The sequence below is a fragment of the Vigna unguiculata genome, chromosome 5 (assembly GCF_004118075.2).
Source record: "Vigna unguiculata cultivar IT97K-499-35 chromosome 5, ASM411807v1, whole genome shotgun sequence".
NCBI lineage: Eukaryota > Viridiplantae > Streptophyta > Magnoliopsida > Fabales > Fabaceae > Vigna > Vigna unguiculata.
The window spans coordinates 4443599-4457669 of NC_040283.1; the positions used below are offsets into that span (position 1 = coordinate 4443599).

The 14071-nt window shown below is 29.5% G+C and overlaps 2 protein-coding genes across 2 annotated transcripts; one reads left to right on the forward strand and one right to left on the reverse strand.

Moving 5' to 3' along the window:
• The first annotated feature begins 3445 nt into the window (after nucleotides 1–3445).
• Nucleotides 3446–6420, forward strand: LOC114185484 (probably inactive leucine-rich repeat receptor-like protein kinase At5g48380). The gene is made up of 3 exons (XM_028073225.1): nucleotides 3446–3748; nucleotides 4035–4994; nucleotides 5196–6420. The coding sequence occupies exons 2-3, from the start codon at nucleotides 4158–4160 to the stop codon at nucleotides 6201–6203; spliced, it is 1845 nt and encodes a 614-aa protein (XP_027929026.1). The 5' UTR covers nucleotides 3446–3748; nucleotides 4035–4157; the 3' UTR covers nucleotides 6204–6420.
• Nucleotides 6421–11193: 4773 nt separating this feature from the next.
• On the reverse strand, nucleotides 11194–13453 carry LOC114185485 (cytochrome c). Its single transcript, XM_028073226.1, has 3 exons — nucleotides 13173–13453; nucleotides 11998–12131; nucleotides 11194–11572 (listed from the first exon to the last, which is right to left on the reverse strand). Exons 1-3 carry the CDS (start codon nucleotides 13282–13284, stop codon nucleotides 11480–11482), a joined length of 339 nt encoding a protein of 112 aa, XP_027929027.1. The 5' UTR covers nucleotides 13285–13453; the 3' UTR covers nucleotides 11194–11479.
• Between the last annotated feature and the right edge of the window lie 618 nt (nucleotides 13454–14071).

Sequence of the window (14071 nt, forward strand, 5' to 3'; positions counted from 1 at the left end):
GTGGATACATCATTTTTAGATTGGGTATCTTTGAACTGTGTTCTTTATTGAAATGAAAACCAGCCTGCAGCTACATAGATCTGACTATGTAACAATTTTTAAATTATATTGATTTAAAAAAGTTGCTAACTTAGGACTATAATAATCTATGCAGGTAGATTTGACGGTTAAAAACGTGTTTTTGAATTTGATTTCTAAAATAATCATGTCTAAGTCTTTAATTGTCTTAATGTCTTCGTCCGTACTGGGCTAACCATTTTTTACGTTTCTTCTTGCACTGTCATATTTGATATAACAATAAATTTTCATTTTTTTAAATAGTATAATCTGAAAGTTATTTGATTTTCATTCTGCATAATCTAAACATTATTTTTTTAGCTATTAGAGTGTATTACTTAATGTTATTTTTTATTTTTAGATTTTAACGCTGAAAAAAAAAAGTAAATTTAATTTTTTTAGGTAATGATAGACAAACAACCAACTTTTTATTCAATACCTGTCCAACTTAAACAAATTAATATTTTTATTTTAAAATATAAAATGATTTAGAATGAATGAACTTTTAAAAAAAAAATATTAGGTGCGAAATAGAGGGAAACAATTTAAAAGGTGTATATGAAAGTTGGTTTTTATATAGAGGAAGAAACTGGTTTCTGGTGTCTAAATGCATCAGAGTTCTATGATGCCCTTTTCCCTTTCTATTATTTCCTTGCATTAGGTTTTGATAAACTTAATTAAACACTTATTAAATACTTTTCGTACATTTATTAAAACTTATAAGACTAATAAATTGTTATAAATGTAAATGGATTTGGGAAAAATTCTTTTAAACAAACTACAAATCCTAAATTGTGATTGTCGAATTTCAATCTTTACAAAAAGTGACAAAATGCGAAATTTTCAATACAAAGTTTAACTCAGAAAAAGTTGTTGTCAAATCAAAAGATAATGCAAATATATATAGAATGCGAATACATCTTTACATTACATTAACTTCATAGTTCAACATTTGATTGATACTTTTCAATATGGAGATTCATCTTCAGAAGCTACAACTTTTTCATGCCTAAAACACCAAACATTATAATTATTAAAAGAGCATAACTTACCTCAATAATAACTATTTGTTTTTTCAAAACTCTCCTTCTTTATTCTCTATACATTGTCATCGAAACTTTTTTCTTACTTATCATTAGTTATCATTGAGACTTTATCTAATGATAAATAAATAAATAAAATGTTATCTGAAGAGAATAATCTACACTAAAGTATGGAAAAACTTACAAAAAGTATTGACAAACGAGGATTTTTTATTTTTTGGAAGAAAATAAATTATAAATAATAAAAATCTTTGTGTGTGTGTGTGACAAACGAGGATTTTTTTATTTTTTGGAAGAAAAAAAATTATAAATAATAAAAATCTTTGAAATGATAATATGTTGACAAACTAACACATGTGTAAGGGACTAACTAAGGATATTTGTTTTAAAATTTAAGTGAGTAACATAAATTTGGACTTAAATTTTTAAGATTAAAAATATGTTTTACTAATTAAATTAAAAAAATTTACGTCATTATTTTATGATTAACGTAGATAAAATTTATCGTGTTAGCTAGCCATCAGTATAACACCAACAATATTAAGGAACTAAAAATAGCATTTCTGAACGTGAAGAACTAAATATATATATATATATATATATATATATATATATATATATATATATATATATATATATATATATATATATATATATATATATATATTAATAAAAAGAAAAAAAGGACCCAATTTTAAAAGACTTACAATAATTTGTCTATACGTAACATATTATAAGAGTTGAATAAAAAAATATAATTAAAATATCATATATTCTAACAATACAAAATATGGTATAAACATTTCTAATTCTTATTTACTTTTATATATTACTTAGCTAATTTTTTTTTTACATTTATAATTTAATGAGTTAGTTTGATAGTTTAAGCTATTAGCTAATTTTTCAGTTTTAAAAAATAAAGAAAAAAGTTATTTAATCCTTTCGAAAATACCTTTTTGATTAAAGCTTTTAAAAAACTCGCTCATAAGCCGAATTGATATTCTAGTTTCATACGCCTCTCCAACACTTTTTAAAATGATTGGTTCCTAAAAGTTTTTGAAAAAAAGTAAAATAAAAATTTGAGTTCCACTTTTTTTTTTCTTTTGCTTTTAATTAATTTTTTCGTACCTAACTTCACGTCTAGTTTTTGCGTAAACAGAACTTCATATTTGATTTTAATTACTCATGCAATATCTAATTATCCATGTGTAGTATTTTGTTCTATTATTCTCCTATTAAATAATTGATTTTACCTAAAATAAGATAACAAATTATATACGCCATATTAAAATCATAATATATAAGTTCCCACTGAATTTATTTTGGTATGTCTTAATATATCAGTGATTTGATTTAATTTTTTTTGGTATGTCTTAAAAATAAAATAAAGTAGATTGAAATTCTGAATAAATGATACCCCTTCAGACAATACCGCGTTCCACTTATAGAACTCAAAACAATAATTGTTCATTGAGAGTATCCCTATAAAAGAAATAATTGACACAAAAATATTTAAAATTAATTTTATAAGAAATCAAGTCCAGAATGAGAAGAAATAAAAATAAAATTTGAATCCTAATACACGTCAATTGTTATCATACATATTTATTACTAGAATAAATAGTCTCTTCACTGAAATATTCGTTTTTCAATAATAAAAAATTAAATTTTACTATAAAAACTTTAATTTTATTTTGTTTGAATTATAATAATTAAAGATAATTGAATATATATTTCAATTTTAATAATTATCACCTCCATGTATTTATCAAAGAAGTAGGAATTTAACTTTTATTTTTTACTTTGTAAATTTAAGATAAATATATTTTCTTCAAGAGTAATTGTATATTTCATATTAATATTAAATTTTGATAATTATTAAAAACCACTAAAAACATATTTAATTAATTTAGTAATAACTAAAATTCAAAATTTTCGTACTAAAAATGTACTCTTATACCAAAAACAAAATATGAATACTTATCACGCCTGTTTACCTTATCATTAAAATAAAATTTTTATTTTGTTATATTTATATATTCACACTCTCTTTCATTCTATTTTTCCCTTTCATGCATAAGATCTCTCTCTATATATATATATATATATTTCATATTTTCTTTTCATGTACAACTTAATATCAAAAATAGAATCTAAAATGTTGTGCAAATTACTCCACACCACATTAGATTTCTCTCTTTGGAATGAAATAGGACATAGGATGTTTTTTCTTCCCTATTTTTTAAAAGGTAAAATTAAAAAAAAAAATCCCAAAGTTTTGTCTTGAATATTTTTTGCCCCTTATTTTCAGCAAAAAGCGAAGTAGTCAAAGAAACAAACTCTTTAAGTCTTCGTCTTCATCAATAGTCTACACTTCTCTGAACTTGTCAAAAAAAAAAAAACAAAAAAACAAAAAACTTAGCGTGTTATTCGTTTGACTTGTGAATATCTTCTCTTTTGTGTTCTCATCACAGTCCATGAAACGCATTCTCACTCTCTTCTTTCCCATCATCACTATATACCGATTCTCTCTCTCCACCAATTCTTAGTCTACTCTTCCTTTTCTTCTGTTTCATGTTCCTTGCCCTTTCCTTTGGGCAAAGTGATTATTCCCTGTTATTTCTGAGTTGACTTGCTCAATATCCCAGGTGGGTATTTCAGTGCTCCTGGACGAAATTCACGTGATTTCTGAATCTGGGTTCCTTCTATTTATGTTTGTGTTGATTTTGTGTCAAAAGGGATTTTTTAAAAATATCTTTTTTTGTGTAAGTTCGGTGGGATTTAGCGAAGACTGTGAATTTTGTTCTTAAAGGGGTGGGGAATAGTTGCCCTTTTTTCCTCTCTGTTTTTTGTATTCATGGGTTGGTTGATTTGGTCGGTGTGAATTGTGAACTGCTGAATTGAATTGATGGTGTTTGTGTTATTGTGTTTCAGGGCGTGTATGTGCACTTGTGAGGATTCAAGTGCTATGGAGTCTATAAATTTTATGCTAAAGCTTCTTTAGTTGCCAATTTTGGTGAATTATCTCAATACATTGTTCTTGGATTTTTGGTAAAGATGGTTGAGGGTAGCCAAGTTTTCAGCTCTCATGTTATTGTTAGTTTCTTTCTGCTGGTTTTCTGTGGCATGGTTTGTGGGACTGACAGTGATATATTCTGCTTGCAAAGTGTAAAGCGTGAACTTCAGGACCCTTTCAATTATTTAAAATCCTGGGAATTCAACAACAAAACAGAAGGGTATATATGCAAGTTCACTGGGGTTGAGTGTTGGCACCCTGATGAGAACAGGGTCTTGAATCTAAAACTGTCGAACATGGGACTCAAGGGTGAGTTTCCACGCGGCATTAAGAACTGCTCAAGCATGACAGGATTAGATTTTTCACTTAACAGACTCTCTAACACCATTCCAGCAGATGTATCCACACTTCTTACATTTGTGACATCCATTGATCTTTCCTCAAATGATTTTACTGGGGAAATACCTGCTTCCCTCTCAAACTGTACCTATCTTAATACTCTCAGACTTGACCAAAACCAACTCTCTGGTCAAATCCCTGCAAACTTGAGCCAGCTTCCGCGGCTTAAGGCTTTTAGTGTTTCCAATAATCTTTTGACAGGGCCGGTTCCAGCCTTTAAAGCAGGTGTTGCTGATGCAACAAGTTATGCAAATAATTCTGACCTGTGTGGTGGTCCTCTGGATGTTTGCCATGCCAAGTCTGCAAAGAGTAACACTGCTGTTATAGCTGGAGCAGCTGTTGGTGGTGTGACAGTTGCAGCATTAGGTTTGGGCATTGGAATGTTCTTCTATGTGCGCCGTATTTCTTATAGGAAGAAGGAGGAGGATCCTGAAGGAAACAAGTGGGCAAGAAGTCTGAAGGGAACCAAAACAATAAAGGTAAGCTATATTATTTACATGGAGCTGATATTCCTTTTATTTCTTGGATTGATCCGTGTTTTAGAAAATTGCTTAGTTATGGAAAGTTTATCAAACATGATGATTTCTGTTTGTATATTTCCGTTTAAATTTATGCAGCCATAGTTCATGTGATTTGAACTCTTGCGTATTGTGTGTAACTGTGCTGACTTTGTTCACCAGGTTTCTATGTTTGAGAAGGAAATTTCAAAAATGAACTTGAATGATCTCATGAAGGCAACTAATAACTTCAGTAATAGCAATATTATTGGGTCTGGAAGATCAGGAACTGTTTACAAAGCTGTCCTTCCTGATGGCACATCACTCATGGTTAAGAGATTGCAGGAATCTCAACACTCAGAGAAAGAATTTATGTCTGAGATGGCTATACTAGGGACTGTCAAACATCGTAACCTGGTTCCTCTTTTAGGTTTTTGTCTGGCTAAAAGGGAGAGGCTTTTGGTCTATAAAAATATGCCAAATGGTAACCTCCATGATCAACTTCATCCTGATGCAGGCGTGTGCACCATGGATTGGACTGTAAGGCTCAAAGTTGCAATTGGAGCAGCCAAAGGGTTAGCATGGCTTCATCATAGCTGCAATCCCCGTATTCTCCATCGGAACATAAGCTCTAAGTGCATCTTGTTGGACGCTGATTTTGAGCCCAAAATTTCTGATTTTGGTCTTGCTAGATTGATGAACCCAATTGATACACATCTGAGTACTTTTGTGAATGGGGAGTTTGGGGATTTGGGTTATGTTGCTCCTGAATATACAAAAACTTTGGTAGCCACTCCTAAAGGGGATATTTATAGCTTTGGGACCGTGCTTCTTGAGCTGGTGACAGGTGAAAGACCTACTCATGTGGCTAAAGCTCCAGAAACTTTCAAGGGAAATTTGGTTGAATGGATTTCACAGCAATCTAGCAATGCAAAACTCCATGCTGTCATTGATGAATCATTACTTGGGAATGGAGTAGACCAGGAAATTTTCCAATTTCTGAAGGTTGCATGCAATTGTGTCTCAGAAATGCCAAAGGAGAGGCCTACCATGTTTGAAGTATACCAGCTTCTAAGAGCCATTGGCTTGAATTATAATTTCACAGTTGAGGATGAGATAATGCTGTCTGTAGACTCTGATGCCGCTGAGAACTTAGAAGAACTTATTGTAGCTCGAGAGGGACATAACTGAAAAGGTATGTGTATGTGAGATATAACTAGGCTGTGCAATCAATTTTATTATGTAAGTATCCCTTTCCTTGTGACCCTAAAATAAATGTTAGTGTTATATATATATAGGTTTTATTGTCTTGATCCACTAGTGTGCTACCAATGTTGAAACATCAATTATCAATCATGAATGCTCACTATATATAGGTGACATTGTTATAATCCTTATTTTGCTCAAATTTCCTTGTTCTTCCCCTTGCATATCGACATGTTGGCAGATTTTCTTTCCCCTTGAGTATTTTATGAGTTCAATGTATTGAGTAGTGAGTTACTGTCATTATTAGCTATGGCCTCATCTGGTTTAAGCATCCAGACCATAAGAGTTTCATCATGCTAAACTTCGTTTTAGATTGCATTATGTGTGCATAGTTGACCAAGTATGCATTTAATAGCCTTTCTATTGGTTCCACAATCCCATGTGCATGGGTGGATTTTCGTGTAGGACGTGGGCCAATAGGTGTACATTCTTGGTCACATTATGTTTTGGCCCGTTGAAGCATGGATGCATAGATACTACAATGCTTGGAAATGTAAAGAATTAGATGTGTGTGGATTCAGCTAACATTGTGAGGTATAATCAGAAGAAAAAGATACTGTATGTTTGAGATTAAAAATTCTAACCAGCTTGGTTAAGCATATGGGAGTGTTTGGAAGAAAAGAACTTAGATTTGAGCTTGTGAAAATGCTTTATAACTTTCATAAGTATATTTTTTTTTTTAACTTGTTTCATTATGCTTATTGGCATAACTTATCAGAGTAAGTTTTTCTTTTAGCTTATTGTACTGAGTTTCATGGTTAAATTTATGACGTAAAGTCTCATGTGAAATAGGTGAAAAGAGTTTGTTGGAGTTCTAACACAGTTTCACTAGTCCAAATAAATTCTTGTACTTTCCTCCTTATCCTATCAAAAATCATTAGTTAAATTTTGATAAAATAAACACACAAACACATAAAAGGCCTTAAAAGCAACTAAATTTTGAATTGGCAATCATGGAAATAAAACAAAGAAATAATCTTTATCTAGAATTTGCAGATATTGCAGTGAGAAGAAAGAAAAAAGAGTATATATACAGGTTCATTTCTGTCAGGTATCTAACCAAACCTCTTGCTTCTTCCAAGCAATTTCCCATAACTTTAATTCTTCAGTAAGAAAATTCACTGTGTCATGGTTAATTTTTGCTACATTCTACAAGGCAAATCTCAATCATATCTTGTACATTCCCCACCACTGCTTAAAGCTATCTCAAAAGTCTTCAAAGCAACAGTGAATTCATAGTGGATAAGCATACACTTTGTATAAAAAGTATCCATGCTGCAAAGTTATCATAGTTGCAAACACTTAGAAGAAAGTTTTAATTTCAAGAGATTCTTCAAACAATTTTATGTGTGTAGGGATTCAAAATTAATTGCACCAATTTGAGCCTAACGGGCATGTGTGGATTTCTTCAATGTTCCTAACATAACACTGCTTTTGAAAAGAAGGCTAACTAACCACTATGCCTTTCTTTGAAATAAGAATAATAAATTATGGTAACATTTTAAAAGGCCAATAATAACATGTAATTTAAAAAGTAAATCAAAGTTAATGTTGGTCTTGATTTCACACCATTTTCCTCAACCAAACAAAGCATATAAGTCCAAATGCTTCAATTGTTATGTTTTATTTGCAACTTTCACTATAAAAATGTTTGCTAAGGTTGAATTTTCACATACCTAGAAAAAGACATATTAGAGCCAAAACAAGCAATTTGGCGCATGACGACGACCTGAAAATTGGGTGCAAACAACTATTATTTGACTCTCATTATAAACCTATTTATTAGTTTAACATATGTTTATGGAATGTGACCAGTGCCCTTAATTATCTGCATTATAGCTGTTCAGGTTGCTTATTAAAAGCTTAATTGTGTTTAATAACTAATTCTACTTTTGGTGGGGCCTATCTACCAATAATAAACATAATGCTCAATGAAAAATGTGGTATAAAAGATACATAAATAAACAACTACTTGTGAGGAATATTCATCAAAAAGGTGGTGTTTGAGGGACTAAAAAAAATATCAATTACCCTTCAATAATTGGATTGCACATTATAAATAGGTAGGTGTGAAAGTTAATTAATAATCACAAATTTTAAAATAGCAGTTGAACCTGTCTAGTTTGAAACACTTATAATTAGTTTGTTTTTAAAACAAAAGCAAAAATGTTGTTCTATTTTGTTTTGACTAACCGTTTTTGAAATATCTTTGAGCAAATTTATCACGTCGATAAAAAATCAGATCAATTTATAATATATAAATAAATATAAAATTTATTTTATAAATCAATTTTATAAAATTAAATTAAACTAAAAATCTATTTTTTAACATAATAACAAAATTACAAATTAAAACATTTCCTAACTACACTTTATTGTTTGTTGAGTATATTCTTTCATCTACATCAAACTACTATTAGATTATCCTTTAACGTCTAATTTCACGTTCAATATTTATATATTTTATCATAATTCAAAATAAAAATGTTCATTTAAAAATATGGTATTTTAATGTTGCGGAATATAAACTTTGAAATTACTTCGTATTTTAGTTTTAAATCGTGTTCTAAAATAAAATTAAACTTTTCTAGAATATAAATTATACCGAAACATATATTTCTTAATGAGTCTCTCGATGCTCTAAAAGATATATGAAAACAAAATGATAAAATTTTATGTTTGAGTGGATTAATCTGCCGGATGTTATTTGTATTTTTTATTTTATATGACCTTTTTTTAGGAGATTTAAGAAAATCAATTGAAAAAGAATAAAGATGTTTATAGGGTTTTGATATAAAATGAATTATATTCTCTTAAATAAAAAAATATTCAATCATAACAAGAATTGAATCTGCCGAAAAAAGTAGTATAATCATTTTGAAAGATAATATATTATCTTTTAAATACAAAACATCGTAAACTTCACTCATGATTTATAGAACAAAAAAATTGAACAATGGTCATAATATGTTATACCACAAAAAATAATTTAAACCTAAACAATAACGGAATTAAAATAGATTTTCAAAGTTCTGTCTAGTTAAAGCTTTTAAAGAAAAGAAAATTGAATAAAAATAAAAATAAAGTAAAATTATTGAAGTGTTATAAAGTATGAAGAAAAGTAATATATGAAATTCAATGAAAGGAATAAGAACGTTTCAGTATTTGTACATAAACAATTAAAAATAAAGAAAAAAAATACTGAGAATAGAAAATAAATCTAATTAAAAAATCTTAAAAATCACCAATCCATTTCATACATAACTCCTTTATCTATTTTTGCTCTTGTCCTTTAATTTTGTAATACCATTTCCATTAACCATGAAACCACTTCTAGAATCCATTTACTAATAAACCTTTTTTTACACATTACTTTTTCTTTTTGACAAATCACTTCTATATAGATCCACAATTTTAATTTTTGATAAACAAATTATCATTTTAATTGATTCATAAATATATTATATCATATCTAACTCATTCTTAATATTTTTAATTTAAATAAAATGAATTGACCCTAAAAACATTTATTTCCATCTAATTATTTATAATATTAATTAAACTCGTTCTAAAATATTTTCTCTTGGATGACTAAATACCGATGTAATAACAATCATCAAAAAAATTTGCCGAATAATTTATATAAAATTATTTATTTTGGTCATTCAATTATGATGGAGAGTGCAGAAGAAGGTATAGAAATAGGGGAAACAATAACCAATATTATTTTCAGTGACCCCGCAATGATAGCGATTCAATTTCGCCAATAAAATATCATAAAGATTCACCTAAACGTCAATTTAAAATAAACATTCTCAAATGAAATAAATAAATAACATTTAATACTAATACACAATAATTTGTAAACATTAATAATTTAAATTACAGTATAATTATTTTTAAATAATATAATATGTAAAAATGATTTATTTTTATTTTAAAAATTAGCAAGTTGATGGATGACGTCAAGTCATTTTTTTATAAGCTGAGGAGCAGCCCGACCAACAAACAAGACCAGTTTGACACCTTCACAAATTACATCACTAACCAACCAACCACAAACCATAAAATACCTTTTTAAGCAATTATAATAAAGTCAATAAATGTAATCCTTTCATGCAAACTTACTTAATTTTTAATATGAATTGGTATAATACATATGCATGTTGTGTATATATTCGTATATAATATAAATTACTTAATTTTTAATATGAAAAAATACAGCTTAATTCAACCCCGTGACAGAGTTGGGTGAGATAGAATTATTAACCATTCTCAGTTACACCAGCATAGTATCTGAATGTTCTAATCATTCCCCTCCAACTAGATTCTAGATCCTAAATTCATGTCCAAAACATATCTATTATTCATCTTCCCATGAACTATGCGCTCAATCAACCATCCAAATCTTTAGATGCTAAGGTTCTAATCATTCTCTTTCTCTCTGAGGTCACCTATTATGTTGGAAAATAAGTTTTCTTCATCCTTCTCAATTATTTCAAAATATTCAACTACTTTTCTATCTCTCTTTCTCTGCATTCTTACTAAAAATACTAACACTAGAAATATTTTTAGTTGTGTAAACAGTCTACCATTTTAATTTCATAATCAACAAAAATAATAGCTCCACAAAATGACCAGATGACATGTAGCAAATAAACTAATGGCTCCATAAAACGACTAGAAGACCTGTAGAAAATAAACTAAAGCCAACTGACCGATTTTATCATTCAAATGCAAGAATTGTTCAGCTCAAATTTATTCAGGGCTAATTGTCAATGGAATAAAATCCATCAACATACCACACTCCAGCTCAAGATTGGGCCAACCCTCTCCTATAGCATATCATGACCTACATCATTGTAATTAAAGTATGCATTTCATTCAGCTAAGCAAACTACAGAAATTATAAGACTTTAAAAATCACTCGGGCAACAAAGGTAGACCAAATTGTGCTTCTGCAAATTTAATATCAGCAACAATGTTTCAGCTTTCAACTGCTAAATTAATTGGGCATTAGCCCATATATTGGAAATTCTTAAAAAGCAATGCAAAATGAACAAAATAGCATTGCAAACAAATCAAGTCTACTTTATTTGTTGATACAGTACTTGCTGCACCACATAATTAAATGTCTGAAAATTTAAATCTCAGGAACTTCGAATGAACAGTGCGTAACTGTATGTATGAAAGTTTAATCCTTAGGCAGTGGATTCTTTAAGATAAGCAATAAGATCTGCACGATCCTGAGGTTTCTTAAGACCAGGAAATACCATCTTCGTCCCTGGAATATACTGCACAAGGGGATAAATGAAAGCACAAATCAGTAACATGGTCGTGGAAACAAGTTCTCATTATCGCCCTGCCTTGCAATATTATTATAATAAAATTTAATAGCACAATACCCTGACTACACAGGAAATCAATCACAAAATGAAAATTATATATATAGTGTCATAAAATGATTCACAAACAGGTTACATAAGCAAATTTCAAATTTGGATAATCAATGATTACTTAACTAATCAATAACCTCTGTACAATAGAAAAACTATTTTCAATGTCACCTTGCAAAATTACCATAAAACTTAACAGCACATTGACCCAATTATAATAGAAAAAATGCATATATCAAAATCAGGTTATACAAGTAGCGTAAGTGATGACTATGCAGGTTAGTGAAATAGATTTGAAATTAAAATATTAGTTTACGCCGTACCTTTTTGGGATTGAGCAAGTAATCATACAAGGTCTTTTCCTCCCAAATCACTGCCATGTTTTTGTTAGCGGTAGAATAGGAATATCCAGGGGTTGTGCCAGATTGCCTTCCAAACAAACCATTCAGATTGGGTCCTAAAGTTATCAACAAGATTAAATAATTTTATCTTCAGAATATTGCATAATGACATCATTCATGAAAGGAATACAAGTAACAAAACATAGAATTAACTGCGGAATGCGATCAGAGAAGTGGAATCGTAATTGGATTAATAAACTAATCGTATTCAAGATAAATTTATTTTAACATCACAAAATGATATTTCAATAAATATTAAAAAATAAAAGTAATATAACAAAAAATGGCAACAATAACAATCTTATCCCACAAGGTGAAGCCAGCTACACCGGGCTTACACGCATCATTAGGTTCGGTTACAAACCAAATTCTCAGAAATACCATGTGATCCCTTTTAAATTGTTACTTATCTCATCTATTGTGTTTCTAGGTCTTCCCCTACCTTTTCTCAAAAACAAATGTGTAAACTATAAATCCTATAAAATAAAAGTAAGCCAGAATAATTCCGATAAGAAAGGAACATTAGATAAAGGAAACCTTCTGTATAGAACATTCAAAGTCTATGAATTCTTATCGGTTATAAAAAGGTTTTACCGAAAACGCGCACAAATTAAACTCTTGTTGCGTTCCCAATAATTTCTAACATAACCAATTCATTCGCCTCTTTCTTCTCTCCGGTCAAATCTCTATAATGAAATCAACTAATTAGAAGAAGAAAAATACTTGACACAGGTTGACAGATCAGACTTCAAAAAACCAATTTCAAGTTTCAAAAAACCAATCACACATCAAATAAGCTTCAGATTTAATAGAGTAATTTGCGAATTCCAACCATAAAAACGAAGTTGCTTTGAGGGTAAGAGTATATTTAAACTCTTCCAACCGAAAGCCAAACATACAATAGAATGTTTGAGTCGATATCAACACAGGAACTCTGAAACCTAAACAATGAAAAATAAAAAAGGCGCGAATGGCTAAAATCCAAATCCTGGGAGCATGGAGCGTGGAGAGCGAAGCAAAAAGTGATGAAAAAGTAACAGTGGAGCGATAGATCTGAGTGCTAATTAGGAGAAAAAGGGAAGAAGCGAATACGATACCTTGTTTGTGACCGCCACTTTTTTCGACGGCGTGACACTGAGCGCACTTAATCTTGAAGATCTTCTCGCCGTTCTTGGAGTTTCCAGGGGGAGCTTCATCGAACGACGCCATGGATCTCTGCTTGCCGAAGCTTCCAGAAAGAAAACGTGAAATGAAATGCAAATGAAACGAAATGAAGTTGAAATGAGAAGATAGCACCACACGCCACACCACAAGGCGGTCACATAAAATCTTTTTAAAACCCCTCACGTTGGAAACAACCTGGCACTTGCCACCTAACCCCTTTCTCGAATGTAAGAGTAGCTTTGTGAAAACTAAATTAAATAAATCGTAGGTAAATTACTCAGTTTTTAAAATAGTTGAAAAACTTTTAATTAATGCTTATTTTAGGACGTCCATGGTTAAATATATCTTTTTTTATTCAACTTTTAGTAAAAATTATTTTTAATAAATATTAAAATTAGTTTTTCATATAAATTTTGAATAATTTTAGTCTTTTATCTTTAAAAATATATCAATTTAGTCTTTTAAATCAAATTTTTTAAGTTTATTTGACGTCTCAAATATATTTATCAGCTAACACTCAAACGAACATGTGTTAAAGGGTGTAAAATAATTAAAAGACAATGTGTTTAAAATGTCAAATAAACTTAATAAAATTTTGTTAACGAGGTTAAATCCACACATTTACAAAGTTGAAAAACTAAATTGATTTAAGATTTAAAAAAAAAATAATTCTAATTCTCACTAAAACTTAAAAGACAAAAAGATATTTAACCCTTCTAAATATAAAGAACAGTGCTCTTATGTATTTTGATGAACTTCTCTTGTTGAGTTAAAAACTAAATTTTATTTTAAATTTAGTTTAATATTATTAAATGAGACTTTTTTATGTAGG